Genomic DNA, 20,590 nt, shown 5'->3' with positions numbered 1-20,590 from the left:
TGGACTATAAGATCCATCCATTTGCGATTGTGAACTTTGGGTTCTGATTAGATGTCTTTAAGGAGTAAAGGAGACATTTGTTAGGAAAAATGTGAAAGATAGGACAAATGTTTATGATAGGTGTATTTCCTAACTGCATTAAGATTACCTAGTATGTGCATACAGTTGAAAAAGAATACTCCCTTCGTACAGATTGCTTTGGAGACTCCTTTATTTGCTGATTATAATTATAGACAAACTGAGACACCCATAATAATACCAGAGGAAAATGCAAGATTTATTGTTTTTTTTTCGATACAGGTGATACCTGCAGCCATTTCGAATTATGATGTGATATTGAAGTTTATCATGAATAAAAAACGTCCATAACTTTAGATGTTGCTGTTTTAAACATGAAAATAATTTTAGACTTATGGATATAAATTAGAGCGGATTAACCATTCACAGGACAAGTTAAGATCAAAGTGTATGTGATTACACATACAAGGGTCGCCATGCTTGTCTTAAATAGAGAATGGTACCTTTTCTCAACTTCAACAGCTTTTGATTAACTAAAAATAATTAAAACAAAGGCGACAACTTTCAATATGTTTGATTAGTTTATGGAATAAATACTTATTAGTCTGTAGATGTAACTTTCATCTAAGTATAAACCTGAAACTTTGTACAGATTTGCACTGTGCTAAAATGGTACCATATGACGTCCGCTGAGCACAAGGTCAGCATTGCATAGATTATTGACGAGATGCTGACGTCAGCTGTATCAATGCTCTCACGTTTCTGCAGAATTCATGCGTGTATTATTTCACAGGTCGGTCAACTCGTACATCCTGCTTTGTTGACGCAAATGTACTGAAGTTTTAGTAAATTTATCTTTCATTGCATTGTGTTATAAAAACTTGTCTTTATTAGGAAACAAGTTAGGCTTAATGGATGTTCAGCTTTCTTGTAGAAAAAAAAGATTAAGAGAGATTAAGAGATTAAGGAAGTAGCAGCATAAAGTTCCAAACAGTTAATGACAGTAATAAATAGATCCTCGCCATTAGTCACGTCAAAATAATAACTACATCAAAAAAAAAAAAAAAACAAGCAGTGTTGTTACTGAAAGTAACATATACCATTATCAGAATACGGTGTATGCATAGAATAATTATGCAAGATATTTTCATACAGAAAATACACAGATTAAGCCAAGAGCTGGTAAGTAAAGCCAGTTTAATTCATTCTAAATAACGCAGTGGTCAAATTTAAAACCAAATTCAGTAATGTTTATCGTCAAAATGCTTGTGTTCATCAGCAGATTAAGACAACAAACTCCCATTGATATTTAGCTTTATGAACTAAGTTCAGATCTATTTGATGTGGAACAAAGTGTTTGGTATACATAATAGAGGCATTCGATTGTTTTTGTCGGTAATCAAGACCTAATTATTTCAAAACATGTTTCATTTACAGCAGAAGAACCGGACATCATTGAGGGCTGTGTCGTCGCCCCCTCCTTGATACCCCTCTATACGCGTCTGCATGCCACAAATGGCGGAGTTTATAGGACAGGACTCACTCCATCCCGCATAGGAACCCCAGAATCCTTGCCCAGGAGGGCTGGCAATCTCGTACTGATTTCTTGAAGCCTCCAGATCTCGACAGACGAACTTCACGAAGTTTGCTGCCGTATCGTCAACGTTTCTGCACTAAACCAAAATAAAATAGCTGAATTAAACTGAACTAAAAATTAAAGATTCTATTAAACAACCAAAGTTTTGCGGTTTTGTTTTCACACACACACACACACACACACACACACACACACACGTGCGCGCGCGATTGTGCATGCGCGTATAAATCCATTGATGACTTTTTCTTTCCTCATAATCTTGTGCGACATTGTAAATGACATTCTCCTCCTGCATGATATGAATAATTATATACGACTCCGGCATTTCTCTATCCTAGCGGATGCATTCGTACTGGTCAATATATGGATTGTCTTTCTACACAGAAGACTGGCAACGAAATTAATCGAAATCAGATTGGGCGAATTCGGCAACAGTCTGAAATATATTTATTAATCAGACAAACAACTCGCAAATCATTTGAACGTTTTATATCATAAATGACATGAATTTAATAGAATTTACGAAAACATTCACCGTGGTGGTCAATTCAGAAAGTAAATTACATATATAATAGGTTCATACCTGCCTCCTGGGTGAAATCAAGGTTAATTAAGTCCCTAGGTTTAGGAAAAAATTATCTTTTGGTTGTTTTTTTTGCAATTTCTGAGCAAGTATTTGCTTTATTTTGCTTGTCATCATCTGTTTTCTTTCTAAATAAACAATTGGTAAGGTAGATCGTCCCACGATCATGATCTTGGCTATGGACCGTATAAAGGAGAGATGAAAGCTAATTATATTTAGAATTATGAAATTTCCTAAATACGAAATACATGATAGACTATAGACAGTGTTGTATGGTAGTTGCCATCACTTTTGGTGACAACGTTACTTATTACTCTACCAATATCCTGTAAATACAGAGCATATATGGAAAGGAAGCTTTTACTATTTCCTTGCAATATGAACTAGAGGCAATAGGTAGCTGTGGATCTGGATATAGGCACCAAAACTACTAACGGCATAATACTATAGGGTGTTGAAAAACATTTTTCAAATAGATCTAACTTTAACTTCGGATTGCTTATTTGCTTGAAATAAAGTTATTTCGGCCTACCTTCCCAAATATATGTTTATAGACACTTCAAAAGTAACACGAAATATCTCATTCAGCATTTTGTGGTATCAATATTTTGGTAATTTCAACAGTTCCTTGTTACGTATGTTATAATGGTTTACGTGCCTCATGGCTTTCGACTTGAAGTGAAAACGCTGTGAGGAAGTCTTGTGTCTCAGCCTGATGTGTGCATGTTGACCATTCCCCCCAGTCACCCCAGTGTCCACTCCCTGATTGCACATGACCTCCATACTTAGTTCTCTTTGCATCTTTGCACTCAAGAACGATTGCATTTAAGCTGGTATCATCACCCTTAGTTTGATAGGATTCTATCTGAAAGCAGAATGTGAATGAAACTGGATTGTTATTAAACACAATTCAGATAAGAAACCTAGTTGACGCAGTTGTTTAAATACGGCTCATTGGCCATATACTAACATCACCCTTACCTACAACCACTAACAGTCACTCAAACCTCTAACCTTCACCCTAGGTCAGTGGACATCAATTAGTTAGAAACAACCCCAACACCAGTGAATTTTAAAATAAGTATGAAAACGCTGACTTTCATCCCAAAATATAAGAGCCTTCATAATAACCAAAAAGATATTGTCTAAAACGTAATTGCGTATCCCCCATTTTATTGGAGAAAGAAAATATTAAACATTTTTTCACTCGCGGTGATACAAGCAGGCATATCTGGAAAGATTTAATCGATATCTAAGACAAAATTATAATAGCGTTACTCAAAATGAAACCACGAATGGATAGATGTATTACAAAAGCATATTGGTAGGTTCATTAGATCATAATACAAACAATGCCCATGGAACGCACACATTTAAAAAGGTGAGAAGATCAATATAGCAAAATAGAAGCCTAAATTTGCGAAAATCAACATCCATAATTTCACAGGAAGAGCATTTTATAATCAGTGAAGTAATATAAGGTGACTCTAGAATATATAACTTACAAGATCTAAATGAAGACACTGTTGAAGGACTTATCTCTGTAAATGGGATGATGTTTCCAAGATTGGGAAATTAACATTTGTGTAAGCATTAATGGGAAGAATTAATTACTGGTTTACTGGAACGGATGCAACGAATCTGTGTATATATAAGAGTCGAAAGAAAATACTGTCTAATGAAGTATGTGATATATGTTATCACTTTAAACACTGGCAGTTAAATGTAATGTACATTTACACTACACATATGCAATCAATTATTGTAATACGTATTATACAATTTAAGTTTATTGATGAAATGGAACATCGAAATACTTCCTAAACACAATGTAAAGATTAAATAAATTACATTCTGAATGGTATTATCCGGGAGAAAAATCAGAGAATACATTCAGATAAAAATTACCTGTGGGTGTGGAACAATTATATAAAAGTGCACGACGTCCATACAAAAGTAGACATCAAAACTAAGTAAGAATTGATAAAACCCAACACAGTCTAAATATTGCTTTTAAATTTTGTTTTGAAAGAAAATAGTAATATATAAATGGCACAGAATTTACTTGATGCAAACTATTCTAATGTGAACAAATAAGTATCAGTGAAACTAAAAGGAATTTTCACAAGAAAGCTACAGATCTCGTTTTAAAACATGAATGAATCATCATATGAAGCTGAAAAAGAAACCGATCCGAATGATAATTTTTGTTTGTTTAGAAATTGACAAAAAGCATTCGAAAATTTTAGGTAGAAAAAGTACAATTTAAAATCAGTAACAGTTTACTTAGATTTATCAGCTCAACTCGTAAGACAAAAGAACAATAGAGAAAGAGAGAGCAACCACAAAGTCGTAATACCGGTTTCTTGGAAGCACAATGAGACAACATTTCTCCATAGGGTTACACTGTTCCATGGTTAGGTTTGTAATATTTTCAGCCAGGTCAGTAACAGCAGACCAAATGTTGTTTATGTTCTGGCCATCATGTCTGTATACTTTTGGTCTTGTTCACGTGTGATTGTGGTGGTGGCTGTTTTGGAGCAAACACACCCCATCGTTCATCTCCATAGGTTCTTTCGTGTGTTCATTTGTCTTCTAATAGTCGAGGATCACGTCTCAAGTTCTGCATACAAGATGGCGTTCACTGTGTTTTCCAGAGCTGCTGCTAACTGAAGTTACACATAAATTTCGCCTAACTTTATATAAGGTGGAAATGATTTTTGCCTGGAGTGAAATCAAACCCTTATAAAGGATGTTGTCCTGCATGAGTGGTGTACGAAATACCGTGGTGCTTCAAACAGTGTCAAGTATGAGCACAGTTAATTTTTATCTTGACAAAGTTAGGTTCAAACATTCTTGTGCATAATGTCTTACCAACTCGGGTAATTTTTATCTTGGACACAACTTGAAAAGATTTTCGTTGATGACTGTTCGGGGCTGCTTTGGTGGGTCTCTTTCTTGGAAAACACGAGCTTCGAGCATGTAGCGAAGTCCAGAGGCAATGGTGAAGGTTTTCACTTCCAGTCGTCTATGAGGATACTTAACTGTCATTCTGCTCAGAGTTTGACTGATCTCGTTTCCCACTTCAGGTAAGACATCCTCAAGGCACACATAGAGTATGTCTTCGATGATTATTTTGTACTCGTTAGCATATGCCATTGGACACGGTACTACCTTGGAATCAGTCTCATGTATATGCCGAGACCATTCAAGAAATACTTGTCTTGCAACCACATGTCCAGATGCAAGCGATCCAAAAATGCGCTCATGTTTGATTTCATGGTCGTTGCGAGGTCAGTTTTAATATTTTTATTCTATTGTATGCTATAATAATGTAAATTTGTTCCCCTGAGATGATAGTTTTTCAGAAAAATAGTTTGACCTTGACCGTTAGTCATAAATACCAAGTGTTGATCTAAATTCTGTCCTTGTTTCAAAATTTGTAGCAACCATCATAAACATGTTCTATCTTTGTTTTAAAATGATTGGTTGTCAAGGTCATGATAGGGCTTTGGGTTTAAGATGTAAATAAGTTTTTTAAATTTATTTTCTTTTTCTGAGAGAAAATGTTCTCGTCAAGGTCACACTGGGTGGAAGTGATATTTGACAAGTATTTCCTTCTTTAAACTTCTGGAAGATGATCAAGTGACCCTTGTCTATGTTTTAGAAAGCCCATATAACCCATGTTTTGGAGAATATCTTTCAGTAGATGTTGGGCCGTTAAAGTGTTCGTTGTGTGTTGTGCTGTTTGGAGCTATTTCATATTACTTGGTTTGGAGTTATTTCAAATTACATGGATTCAAAAGCATTAATTCTGTTATTTTTCTGGAAAATCCATGTGCTCATGTAATATTGTGGAACAAGAACAGATTTCTATAAAAATGTATTCAGCTATCAAACACCGGAGTGAGAATTCTTGTTTCTACAAGGAACTGTAGAATTCAACACTGCATATTTCACCATACGTCATCGTCTTCCATCTTGGATTCTTCGTCGGGATTCAAACTTGAAATCAGCAGAACATTTTATTATTAGGACTTTAAAAAAAAATTATTCTTGGATTATTTTGGATTTGATTCTATAAAACCGTAAGTTCATATCTTTTCATTTCCACATAATTTTCCAGGGAAATAAATTATTGTATTCTTCAAAACTTGCTGTTTTCACCCTTTCTTGTGTTACTGTTTATTCGAACCTAAACAAGTGACATAAGAAAATACATACTTTCATCTTGTATCCAGAGGCAAAGGTTCCTTCAGCACAGAAATCGAAATCACGCCAATCTCCCCATGTGCCACCATTGTTGACAGTAAGAATCTGAACAACATACCTAGGGAAAGGTCTTGAAAGAGGAAATCCTTGTACTGTACTACAGAGACTCACGACACAGATCAGTGTATGCAACATTGTCAAAATGTTGTTACTCAACGAAGTTAGTATAATTGCAGGAATATCGTCTCTTCTATAGAAGTATCAAGCGTAGTATATTGTAATTCATACATTAAGTGAGATTACAGCCTGCATATATACTGTAATTCATAAATTAAGTGACATTGCAGCCTGCAAAAAGTTCATAAATAAAATTAAATGTGATGCGGTGTGGAATCAAGAACAATGCATAATAACTGTCCAATAAATAATGACTGAGGTTTTATAAAATAAAAAAAACATCTTTTTACGCACAAGTCAACACTGATTCTGGAGGCCTTTGTCGATATGTGTAACAATTCAATATATACCGCTGTTGATTTGAAATAAGCTACTCAGACAATAAACAGTAGGTGTTACTGAAGGCAAACTTGTACATACTGAACGTATTGCACGGCCTGGCTATCATCATATTATTGTAGTGTAAAGTCGACCAGTTTGCATAGAGCAGATTTAACCCATGGCCGTTCAAATATACGTATATATTCAGTTTGCTGGCCTGTTACGGGTATAATAATAATAATATTAATAGTAACAATAATAATAATAATAATAATAATAATAATAATAATAATAGACGATAACAAGCTGCCGTTATAATATCAGTATTTAACGGTGAGCTATAACATACATTTACAAATGATCAGACATAAATAACTACTTATGTGGCGGACATTCAGCATGATAACTAAGGCAAAATAACTGGGTATATCGTCAGGTCATAAATGGTTTTCAACATTTTGTATGCGCATTATTACCTTGTGATTCACCTTCAAGTGAGTACAAATGTCACTGATGCAAGGCAGATTTAGAGTTAACAAATGATCATTATTACAAAACTCTTTATCAAATGCAATTATTTCTTCTTTCATATGGAATTACTGGAATGGTTATCAACTGCGATAGTATATATGCCGTATGTGCTCGCGTATAAGACGATTCCAATTGCAAACTGCACAATGTCCCGCAGATATGGGTCTGTGAAGTTTGTTAGGGGTAATCAGTAGAGCAGACAGCATAGATCCTCATCTGCAGGCGCATTTTGCTGCGGCAAATCAGGGTCTTTATATTTTACAGTTGACTCGACCTTTGAGCGAATGGATATTGTCCATCAATGATGAACTACACCTGACAAAGGCTTAACTAGCAATACGGTCATTATCTGCATCGATACACCCACACGTTTGCTGTATGTTTTCTTCACATGGAATCAAAGAGATTGTGGACTGGCATGCATAATGTTTGAAGTCAGATTACATTGATTTACAAATCAACTATCATGCATAAGGCATGTACGAAATTACTGACAGAGTACGCAACGTTATTAGCGCTACTGCCTAATCGTGTATCGATATATCTTGGCACTACAAATAAACAATAAGAAATAATCAATATCAATATTGGCAAACTTGTAAAATAAAAACATTGACCTTAACAATAAACATTGTACGAAATATAATCTCTTATATTTTCTTTCTTCTTCACATGAAATTAGGCTCAGTCTCGAACTACGGCTATACTAATTCGTTTTTCACATTTGGCGATATCAGATGTTTGCGATACATGCTATCGTTTCTTTCCTTTTATGACGTGGAGATTTAATTTTGTGCATTTTATGTACCTGATTTTTCTTCCCGTTTGTTACAGTAGTTTGTCTTGCATTATATAACAAGTAACGAGTTTGTGTTTATCTTAATAACGACGATGAATTGGAGTAACTAAGTCCAGCGGTTGTTGTTGTCATGGGTTTAAAACCATTTTCAGCACATGACAGGCTCTATATGGCGGCCAGTGTAACTGGTGGAGGATGAACCCGGGAGAACTCCGATAAGACCCACCGACCCATGGGAAGCTACTGGCAAGCTTTCTCATATGCCCACATTAGCCGCGTCTAGACTGGAGCCGACGCAGACAGCGGTAAATTGGAGGTGATCAGTAAATGAGAGCGCTTTAGAATTAGACAACTCAACCGCCCGGGTACCCGTACCTACATAAGGTTGACAGGTGAAGCTTCATGGACATAACGCAAGGTCGAAACTGCTGGATTTTATTTGGTGTCATCAACCACTATTCCAGTTTTGTTAAGATTATCAGGATAAAGGGAGGTCTAGCACGTTTGACAAAAAGGGTTACGCTCATGTTACATATTAAGACAACTTATCTTGTGCTGATTTGGTAACAGGTAAATTCTGACCAAACAAGTGTGTACGACGCGTTGTGTTGTCATAATCGCGATAAAATGAAAGAAAATAAATTGCTGATTGTACCGGTTTTTAGTTTCCAGCTATTATGGTTTTATAAACGTACTTATTTGGTCTTCATATTGGCAAAACATTATTCAGTTACAAAGAGAGAGAGAGAGAGAGAGAGAGAGAGAGAGAGAGAGAGAGAGAGAAATGAAAGATGACTGCATGCACATTACCCCAGATGACTAATTTTACCTTATCCATCCAGATGACTACTTGTACGTTAGCCAACCAGATGACTGAAATGTGGAAGTTTAATGCACTTTGATCGAGCAAACGTTTGAAAAGAGCAAATGCGCATTCATTCTTTTCTTGATCGACATTTCATAGAAACCGGAAATTCGTACATCTATTTTTAACATACATGTATGTATTGGTATTACTTTCGTAAGCATTTTGTCCATACAATCCACTCAATTACTTTCTACCAAAAAGTAGTTTGACGTCTGCTAATTTATCACTCCTGGGTTTCTTATGAAATTTTTGACAATAAAAAGTTACTTAAAAATTACCTTGGACGTTTCTTTTATATTCGCGTGAAAAGAAAATACGATTTTTCTTTTGTTTAGTTTTGTTGTATTGTACATGTATGCTATCATGATGAAGAAAGCAATGAGTTATAATATGCACGTGTAGACGACTGTGCGACGGATGATGCACGATGCATAACGGATGGTGCACGATGCATAACGGATGGTGCACGACGCATGGTGCATGATACACGATGTATGATCGATGATGCACAATGCACGACGGATGATGCACGATGCATAACGGATGATACCAGCAAAGCATTTCGTAACCTTCTGTTGCGGCAAATGCCATGTGTGATAAAGATTGAAGTAGACCAACATACGCTTAAAAATGGAAATACTTGTGTTAAACACTATCGCTATATACATATTCAAACTTATACACAATCATTTTTGAAAGAAAAATTTAAAAAATTTTAAACAGTAAAATATAAAATGTGTTAAACCCGTTATTTTCCTGCCCCCACCCCTCCACCCCGTTGAATGTCACTATTGTTGTAATTATTGAAGATATAAAGCGAGTAAAGGTGATGTACAAGTCTAGGCCATAATGTTATTACCTCTTCCAATGCAATGATTGGATGCATGACGAAATTATTATTATTATTATTATTATTATTATTATTATCAAAAGCCATGTCAAAATGCACAGAAAGAATGAAAATGATTTACTCGGTTTTTCGTATGAAAAAATGCGATAAAACTGAGTAACTGTTAACTGTGCATGAGGTTAATCTGTTTGAGAAGGTGATTCCATTCTGTTTGAGTAGGTGATTCTAGTATGTTAGAGTGTGTGATTTCAGTCTGCTCTTAATTGCTTGTAAAATACGAAATGTGAGACGAAATTTCATATTTGAGATTGCATCTTACAGTTTTATCTGAAAAAAATTGTCTATTACCAATTAACTAGAATTAATGTGAAGTGCATTGGTTATATCCATTCAGAAACAAAGACAAGTGAGATAAACGTTCACGAAGTTGATAAGTGTTCGTTTGATTCCGTAGTTAAGAAATAGTTTGATAATATTTAAAAAAAAAACAAACTATTGTCACTGAAATTACTATATAACCTCGCACCACAGTTTAGATCATTTATTTCCGTTCCCCGCCCAACCCACTTGAGCCTGACCAAGGCCGGAAGATATTCCGAAGAACATAGTCCCTTGTTTGCATATGTTGACTGTTGACTTATTTGGTAATATTGCTTATTATTATTATTATTATTATTATTATTATTATTATTATTATTATTATTATTATATTGAAACGTTTGACTATAAAGTTTATGAAATTTTATAGATTGTTGTATTTTTTATTTATTTAATCACAACGAAAGCTGTAAAATATCCATTTCTTCTGCGTCATGGAGACACTATTTCTTTATTTCCTCTCTGTCAGTTTGTTTTACAACATACACAAAGAATCCCTCAGCAAGTGACGAAAACGTATTTATTGAACAAAGATGGGTTAACATGGAGCAATACGTGACAGAAATCCATAACATTTGGTCAAAATGACTTACTTTTGAAGGCTGATAACGTAGTAGAAGGAAAATGATTTCGATATGTGGTTATAGAGAAAGTACAGTAATTCAAGGGAGATAATTGTGTTATAATCCAGCGAAGTCCTTTTTTGCAATATTGTGCGAAGACTACTTATCAAAAACCATGTCAAAGCAACAGTTAATACAATGAATTTTTTTCTCCGACCTGCTTCAATTGCAAGAGTTTAGACAGTTGCGGATGAATCTTCATAAAGTAGCTTAAAACCTATGGGGTAGATATAACGTTTGTATCTGATGTTTTGTTGGACCCGTAGAACATATATCTTACCAGGCGGAGTGCATAGCTTCATAGACTGTTACCCAGTGGTAACGGGTTCGATTGCTAGAAACAAACTGAGTCGGATACCGTGTTAGTAGTGATGGGGGCACTTTACGGACAATGGGAATTACATGGACATAACACTCTCGGCACGTTTACGGAGAATGGGAATTTGACATGGTGAATATTGGGCAAGTATACGGACAAGGGAAAGTGGAACATTGGTTGGGCCTGTATTGGGACAATAGAAATGGAACAGGTGGGGTGACATCACAGTACTGGACACTGGCAACAATGTTGCAAGTGGCTGACCTGAATCGGGCCAAACAGGGGGAGCGGGAAAAAAAGATCTAACGCTTGGCGGGGAGGGAACGTACTTCCGCGCGGGAGTGACCAACACACACAAACATCGCCTGGAGGGTCGAAAACCAGTAACGTTCATACAACAAGACAAAACCCCACAAACATCGCCTGGCGGGGCGGAACACATAACTTGATAGACTTAGACAAACAAACAAACAAACAAACAAACAAAGACGTAAATCTTTTCGAGTAAATGGATTGGCCTTGAAAAGGGCCTTTAGGTTTCTTCTTATTCTAATTTCTTCTTCTTCTTGTCCACCAGCACCTCACTTTTTGCATCACCTTTTTCTTCTTCTTCTTCTTCTTCATTTCATTCTTTTCCTCCTCCTGTTTCTCCTTCTGCACTCCTCTTTCTTAAGCTTCTCATTTTTTTCTTCATTTTCAATTTTTTCATTCCACGCTCTCATTTGTATTTTATTATCTTCTTCCTCCTTTTTCTGTTTTATCAGTTCGTTTAATGTGCATTTTCTTCTCTTCAAATTATTGATCTCCATACCAGCCTATGAGGACTATAAGCCCCAAACTGCATCGCGACTAGTATTGCCTCCAAAATACCTAGGGTATCGACCACTTCCTACAATTTGATAATTGTCTCCAAATGGTTGGTTGCCACTTTGCATTCAACGTGGAATGGCGCAAACGACGAACGCTCCAATTTATATGTCTCAAGCACGGACGTGAAGGAAAACATATCCTCTTACCAACTACCCATATCACCTACCACACAAGCCACAGTGATGAGAATGCTAACCTAACATAATTGTTTTATACAAAACCACTATACTTTCTATAAATACATACAATCACCTCAGCAAAGGAGTTAATGTTTGTAGTCACACTTCTCCTCATTCACACAAAAAAATATTATTTTACTCGTAGATTGTTTCTTTGTTAAGGGAAAAACAAACATTTATTAGTTTTACAGATATTGACATCTTTTGGAAGGAAAAGAACCGTTCTCATCAGAATTGAATTTAAGTGACGAAAACATCACTAATTGTTCGAAACTTTTAATATGTACAGTGTGGATAAACACCCAAAAAATGTAATAGTTACTGACTAGAGATTATGTTTGGTAATGTAACATGATACAAGATATATAATATTTTGGGGTGGAATACGCCACAACATGGACTTCTGCGACTTTTCATCATTTGTAGTTATAAGAAAACTAACGTGAGCCTGACTAAGAATGAACCAGGGATGTGCGCGTTGCATCAAACATAGCATAACTTTCACACAACTCTCTATATCCCCATTCCTTGTGGTATGAGTCGAGTGTTCACTTCCTGCTGGCATTTAATTATAACACTCTAGTCTATACTTTTAGAACTATATTGTCATTCAAGCATGTTAATAATGCCCATTAACTGACATCACTTTAATGATCGATTATAAACGAATTTCGGTACATCTTAAATGAAAATGACTGTTTTGACTTTAGATAATTAATCACTAGGAGTGAGAATTTTATACCCACCTTTAACAAAATTTCAATAAAAGAGAAAGCCTATAGACAGCACTGCTGAAAAGGTCTCAAAATGGACACAAAACAAAATAACAGAAATAAAATTTAAAGATTTATTTTTATGTTTGATTTAATAAAATGTACCAGGTAAGTATTTATATAAAGCCAACTTCTTCAGCAACGCAATGAATTCTTCATCTTGTGCGGCATCTGAAGAAACCATTATACTTTCTTGAGGTATAGAATCTCCACTGCCACTCGGATTCAGAATCGTGTTTGCCTTTTCCATTTTAAATTGGGAAATATGCGCCAGATATATTTGCTTACCGTGTCAATTGTTCATTCCAGCGGCCAGATCTATAAGTTTCAAGAATGTACGGAGGAGCCAGTGGTGACAAATTTAGATAACACCCCTTGATCGATTTTCTGTGTTACATCTAATTAAGATAGTGTACCTTCTTGTAACATAGGGATACTGACGTAACTTAGATGAGCATCCATGTAGTCCTTTTGCATGTTAAACGGGGAAATTTGAATCAGATGCAGTTGTTTACTTTGTCAATTGTTTTTCCCAGTAGGTAGCTATTCTACAGTTTCCAGGAATCATGTCTGAAAAAGTGTTGGAAACAGACATAACACCACGCAACTGAAACTTCCGGTTTTTAAGTACTAATCTGAAAAAATGCCGTTTAACAGGTTCGACTATTAGGTATTATTGTGTGTCATGTTAAAATAGACGCAGTTCAGAATAATGTCACGAGCCGGACATATCATGGCATTAGTAATGAAACGAAAACGACAATATTTTGAAAGATGATTTTAAAAATGTATCACACCATTACTATTAAATAATTTGAATTGCTTGGATTAAACAATAATATACAAGTATTGATATGTAAGCATTGACAACCTATATTATATGAACTTATATTGCCATTTGAAGGAAGCTTTGATTTGATGTATGACTCTCTTTTGACAAATACTGGACAAAGAGTTAATGAAAATACAGAATGAATGAAGGTAATGAAATAATATAGTCATGTCCATACCTGTATCCAATGACCCATACCTGTGGCTTTTTTGCTAGTTACCCAAAGGAAAGGTAAGGATCTGCATTCATTGATCCTATTTCCAATTTCCATAAATTCACATATCCTGGGTCTTCATTTCTCTAGTCCAGAATGGCACTTTACCTAGTAGCGCCCTTCGGTTTGGCAATTTGACAAGTAAATTCCAACCGATGCAAGATAACCTTATTACTTACCTAGAACTGTTCTTACACGTACTACTGTCACCGATGTAACATACCTAGAAATAGTCTAAAAATTCCACCGTGGATGATTCGACAGAAAGATACATTTTTTTTTAATACCGGAGTAAAAAGCCACGCCATATTGAATCATTTAGTACTTCCAATATTATATGGAATTTTCATGTCATGCCCGTGACATTTTCAGCCAGAGAAACGCATGTCTCAGGGACTACGGTATGAAAGATGCCATCATTTGCCTTAGTTTAGTATTATGGATTACTTTAACCGTAACCAATGTCAATATTACGTTATCAGTATGTAATGGCATCGTCCAGTACAGTTGTTCCTGACCTTCTTTTCTATAATACATGTCCTAATCAACCTTAGTTTGGTAACGTTTCAGTTCAACGTATTGTTTACTTTACATGACGTTGAAGGAATACTTGCTTGTATAGCATAGCCTTCAATGTCCTACCCTCAAAACATGTTCCCGATTTTCGAGTTCAGGTCCAAGCACGTTCTGCCCGGTGTATAAAATCTAAAACAAGAAAACCATCTGTACCTGTTAGCTATAGCAAGTCCCTACGCTTCCCGTCGACTATGTATACCAACTCCACTTCTTACACTTGTGATCTCACCTAAACCTTCAACACAGTGCTTCAGGGATCATAATGAAAAATGTATAGCATTTATGACACCGTTTCCTGCCATGACTAATATACAAGATGTTTGGTTGGACAGTTTTCAAGATGTCATTGTAACTGAAACACTCTTGCGTTCGATTATTAATTTACCTCCCCCAAGGATAACACGTAGCGGCAGCTTATATCGTCACCCCTCCTGCAGATGATCAGCAATGGGACAGCAGAGCTACATGTTTCTTAAACTTCCACCCAGCAGTTTAAAACCAGATATTGTAGCAGACAAACGGACCGACTAATGAATAAAGAGACGGATCGAGAGACGGACGGATCGGTGAAAGGTAGCACATATTCTTCAAGCTTTGAAAAAGCGTAAGGATAAATTAAATAAAGTACAGCAATATACATGGGTATCATTACTATATTTCACTACTCGAATATGTATATATTTAAAGAGAGATAAGATGTTGAGCAGCAGAGAGTGCGAATCCCACAAAGTATTTCGTTTAACAGAGCCTTCTATCGAGGACATTTTATATAGAGATATTATTTTTCACAAAATAAACTCTTCCAAGTCAGAGAAACATGACAAAATATGCTTTCTCCGCTGACTTGAAGAGTTATCTCATGAAAATATCTACCTATACAACTATTTCTTGGTACAAGGGTCTATCTTGCGAAAACACTCGGTGGCGTCGTCGCCCTCTCTGCTGCTGAAATGCTAGCATTTCAACACTAGTGTTTCTGTGAAAGTCCCTGGCAGAGTTTGCTTGTCGTCGCCTGTCTAGTTAAAAATTGTGTCTAACCCAACTCGATACCGTGTTCGATGATCATGTAAATTTATCGTTACAAATCCATGCGGTTTTGCCTGAGCACGACTAAAGAAATTTCTAAATTTATTTATGTCCATGTCGCCGCTGCACCTAGTCTGATGAATATTTCGTAACGTGTGTACGTCAACGCCGTTGAACAGCGCAAGAATGTTACAGTTATCTCTGATCATTTTCGGAATTTGTGTATATCGTTGAGTTACATAAATCACATCCACGTTTTTATATCTGCCGCTTGAAAATATCCTGGCAGGGTTTGTTTGTTTGTCCAGCATCACATCGTCGTACACGACTAAATTATTGATGCTCCCGTCAATATCATCGATACCCGGCGACTCATCGATGTCAGTAATCAATTCAATAATATCATCACCGTCGTTTATCGACGCTGCATTCTCGTTAAAATCTTTTAGCACGCTGTAGCATCGCTGATCGTCCACAGATGGAGCTACCAAATATAACTTATCCCATTTCATCCACTTCATTATTAAATTAAGTAACAACTACTTCTTACCCGGTCCAGATGGGCCTATAATAATCATTCGGACAGAATTTGGCAGCACTGAGTTATGTTTGATTGGCTCTCGTCGTTTTGTAGCAGAAAAGTCGGTAATCTCCATTAGATATATCATAAAATAATATGGATTTATATTGTGTGAAATGTAGAACACGTACCCCAACTGCGGACATAACAACCACTACAACAAAAAATAATCGATCTGTACTTACAGGCAAGTGTGAACGATGCGGCAGAAAAAAGTTTAAATTTATTAAAAAAAAGGTTTTGATATCGCAGCCAAGTTAACAGCGCTGCCAGGAGCTCCGTGGGCTAAATACCCAGGAGAAAAACATCTTCCAGGATATAATTACTGTGGTCCTGGAACCCGACTTGATATCAGGCCTAATGACCAGAATCAGCCCAATCCAGGTGAGTATCCGATAAATGCTATTGATAAGGGGTGTCATGCGCATGATGTAGCTTATTGAAGTAAGGATTTGCAATAGCGTCATCTCGCGGATGTGAAATTAATTCATGCGTTAAATGCCATCACTGATAAATCTTTCAAAGAAAAGTTAGCATCCTGGTTAATAAAATCCGCGATGAAAGGTAAATTAGCGCTAGGTGCTGGTATATAATGGAGTGGATTTATTATTCCCCAAAGGGATATTGGAGAGGTAGCGCAGAAATTAGTAAACTCGCTGAAGCAGCAAAAGTTACGCGAGCTACTGCTAAAAAGTGGTTATCCCGACAGGCAATATGGCAAATTTATCTACCGCGTCCTAAACAAATTCACTTTGCGCATTTCAATGTTAGTGTGCCAAATGAAGTTCACCAGGCTGATATATTATTTCTGCCACATGATACCATTAAAATCCGAAGACGTCAAAACACATACAAGTACGCGTTAACTGTAGTTGATGTTACAAGTAGATACAAAAATGCTGAGCCTTTAACAACTAAAACAGCATCTGAGGTTGCTTCTGCGTTTGAACGAATTTATCAACGAGGTGCTGGACCACAGAGTGGTCTGCGATGGCCAAATGTATTACAAGTTGATCCTGGCAAAGAATTTCAAGGTGCAGTATCACCGTTGATGAAGCAACATAACGTCACCATCATACGAGGGCATACTGAAATTCACCGTGATCAGGCAATTGTTGAGCGATTCAATCGAACACTTGCTGAGCGGTTATTTGGATATCAGTACGCGAAGGAATTTATTCAGGATACGAGATCTCGTGAATGGGTTGCAAGATTACCAAGTGTGATAGCTGCGCTAAATAATGAAATAACTCGAAGAACCAACATGAAACCTGCCATCGCGATCACAAAAAAGCATATACCCGTACGACGTGATTCTTCAGCGCAGCCAATATTAGGTAATGTCACTGTAAGATATTTATATGAACCAGGTGAACTTGATGGCGGTAAACGAAGAGCGACTGATCCCATTTGGAGTGTTACCACACACAAGATATCTAACATAACTAGATCCACTGGTAGACCAGCAATCTACAGGTTGGATTCAACTGCTCCTCAACGTGGATTCACTCGTGAGCAATTACAAGTAATTCCCGAGGACACACAATTACCACCCCGATCACTTAACTAGCACCCAAGGCGTTGGCGCCTCTACGTCGATTACACTCAAGACAGGTCAGCATCATATTATCGCGTGTATGACCGCGACTGTTATCTTTTCTATTTACGGTGAATTGTCTTGGATTATTACTCGAATACTGCCATAGCATTATACAATTACAGCTCGCGCAGTGATTATTCTGCTGTTGTTTCAGCGCAACAACGAAGTCATCGTCGAGGTCGAAATCGCGATTATTTTTTGTCACTTTGTTTGTAACCAGCGAGTTTTCTTTTTATTATGTCGCTGTTGTTTTCATTATTAATTTTATCATCTATTGAATCTTCCAAGAGAATTCTTCGCAGTTGAGATATTCTTCTGACTCTGGACACAGCCAAGTAGACCAAGTTTGACCATTCGATTCGATCATCAACAATCCAGACAGTTGTATCACTGATAGTTAGTCCTTGAGATGAATGAATTGTCATTGCGTATCCCAGCGTCCACGGGGATTTATTCATTTTTAGTGCATCTTTGACATCATTAATATCAGCTAACACAATATCATTCAATAGTAAATTCCGTTTCTCTGTTTTCCCAGGAATATCAACATCTATATTCTGTAACCGCGTATCAGCTAGTCTATAACATAACGGCACTGGCAGCATTGGAAACTTTTCTTGTTGTAACTGAAACAGCTGTTGTTGAAGTATGTCTCTGACTATCTTTCTACTTGCCACTATCAAATCGTTTGGTTTCCACGCGCTCCAAAAGTCGCTCATTGAAGTTTCAGGAATCATCTCGCGCATAATTTCACATTGAATTTTATTCGGTTGTAATCTGATTAATGTTTTAAATTCCTTCAACGTTGCATCAAGCGCTCTATGATCATCAGACACTTCTTCATGATAATCTACAAAATCTTTTAACCACGAATGTGGAGATACGCCGACAAACGGAGGTGGCTGACCGTGATCGCCGCACATTATAACTGCGGTGTCAGGAAATCGATTTATCATTGATAGCAAATTTATAGAAACATAAGCCAGCATTGAAAATCTTAGATGTGTGTATTGAGGCGATTCTCCGTCGATATAACTTACAATTGTGCCCAATTTTTTCCCGTCGGACAAGTAAGCATCCTCCCGATTACAAAATATATTTCTCGCAACGGCATCAGCAATTATAAAATCCAATTCAGCATCATCGATAATCAGTCGCGAGTGATGTAGTTTATGATCATATGCACCACCTTGAGTAAATTTACCGATTATTCTTCGTCCGAGATCTTTTGCTATTTTTTTCACTATTGCTAAGTTTGATCTGGAGAACTTGAGGAACCTCACCGATAATGACATCCATGGGAGTATTTGGACTCTCTCGTGCATACTCGCTAATAACTTCATCGAGACTGATACGCTCCGGTGTTGGTAACCAAGCTGAAGTCTGCGGTCGATATGATATGATTGCTTCACTGACAGTCAACGATACCAGTATTCGGCTGTCAAGCATATATCGCAATAACACTAATGGTACTCAGCGCTTTTCACTGAAGTGTCTGCCAAACCAAACATAACAGCACGGATGAAGTCTCGTAGCGAATTCAAACGAAGTCACACGAGCAAATCCTGTCAAATCAAAGTCGGGTAAAGGACCGTTTATAGCAACTCGTGTCATCGAGTTCGTGGGATGTCCAAATCGCTTAAAGTATTCGCGACACTCGCCCATCCCGAGAAAGCTTCCCGGATAACACGCGATGATATCACGGAAATCATATCCCGGTAGTCATACTGGGTATTCCACAGCCCGCCATGTCCATACTCGACACAACTTAATTGTATATCCGAGAGAAACTGACTTCGGGTTGGTCTCCATGAATTTCTTTCTCTTGCAGCGTGAGCGGCAAAACTCGGAATTGTAAAACAATTAACCAGTAACTGCTCAGTGTTTTCTGAATATTTCTCTGCGAGTTTTTTCATTTGTTGTTGCAACGACTCCGTCCGGTATAATTCACCGTTGGGTTTTACAAATTGATCATACTCGGAATCTTCGGAGCTTTTAAACAACCACATCGACACAGGGTCGGTTTTGCTTATCTGTTTGATAGCATCAAATATATTTCCCGAATAATATTTCACAACACGATCCCGCGGAAATATCGTAACTGCGTTAGTCCAAGCATGAGCGTTATGATCAATGATATTTATTGGAGCCCCGTATCGATTATATTTTGATTTGTATAATGCTTCCTTTGTTATCGTTGTTACGGTTATGGGGAATCTTAATGCGCTTTCTAGCTTGGCGACATCGTTTATTGATGCTCCTGTGTGTTTGACCCGCTCAGCCCACGCTATTATTTTGGACTGTCTTAACGCAGTCAGACCGTTTCCCCGCATCGCATTTTTAAAATGTTCCATTACTCGCTCGGCTACACAATTCAGCGCCAACGACGTTCTCATCTCGGTGAGTTTATCAATTTTTGGTTTTTTTATTGGATAGATTCCATAAATGACTGCGGTCACAGGATACGCTCGAGTGTAATATGGTTTATCAATCCAGGTCAGCATTCCTGGTTTGGAATCTTTACTTACCAGAATGGTTTTTCCATTATCAAGAACAGGGTTGAGTTTGTCACGGATAATCCATATATCAGAATCTGCTTGCACAATAAATTTTATTCTGAAAACATATTTCCAACCACCCTCATCAGCGGTGAGATAATCAATA

At 36.9% G+C, this 20,590-nt stretch overlaps 1 protein-coding gene across 4 annotated transcripts; it reads right to left on the bottom strand.

Annotated features, from left to right (window-relative positions):
* Positions 1-1,201: 1,201 nt before the first annotated feature.
* On the bottom strand, positions 1,202-14,955 carry LOC149770108 (vitelline membrane outer layer protein 1-like). 4 transcript variants are annotated; one of them, XR_016418946.1, is made up of 3 exons: positions 14,874-14,955; positions 2,857-3,063; positions 1,202-1,691 (listed from the first exon to the last, which is right to left on the bottom strand). XR_016418946.1 is itself a non-coding variant. In XM_089949375.1 (3 exons), the coding sequence occupies exons 1-3, from the start codon at positions 9,074-9,076 to the stop codon at positions 1,446-1,448; spliced, it is 462 nt and encodes a 153-aa protein (XP_089805501.1). In that variant the 5' UTR covers positions 9,077-9,164; the 3' UTR covers positions 1,202-1,445. The 4 variants fall into 4 exon arrangements, 3 of the variants coding, with proteins under 3 accessions (XP_089805501.1, XP_089805503.1, XP_089805500.1); XM_089949375.1 differs by lacking the exon at positions 14,874-14,955 and adding an exon at positions 9,068-9,164; XM_089949377.1 differs by lacking the exon at positions 14,874-14,955 and adding an exon at positions 6,423-6,719 and having other exon boundaries at positions 1,202-1,686.
* Between the last annotated feature and the right edge of the window lie 5,635 nt (positions 14,956-20,590).

The sequence above is a fragment of the Sinohyriopsis cumingii genome, unplaced genomic scaffold (assembly GCF_028554795.1).
Source record: "Sinohyriopsis cumingii isolate HCF-2022 unplaced genomic scaffold, ASM2855479v2 utg002698l, whole genome shotgun sequence".
Classification (NCBI taxonomy): domain Eukaryota; kingdom Metazoa; phylum Mollusca; class Bivalvia; order Unionida; family Unionidae; genus Sinohyriopsis; species Sinohyriopsis cumingii.
The sequence above is the reverse complement of the archived record's forward strand: the minus strand, read 5'-3'. Positions and strand labels throughout refer to the sequence as shown.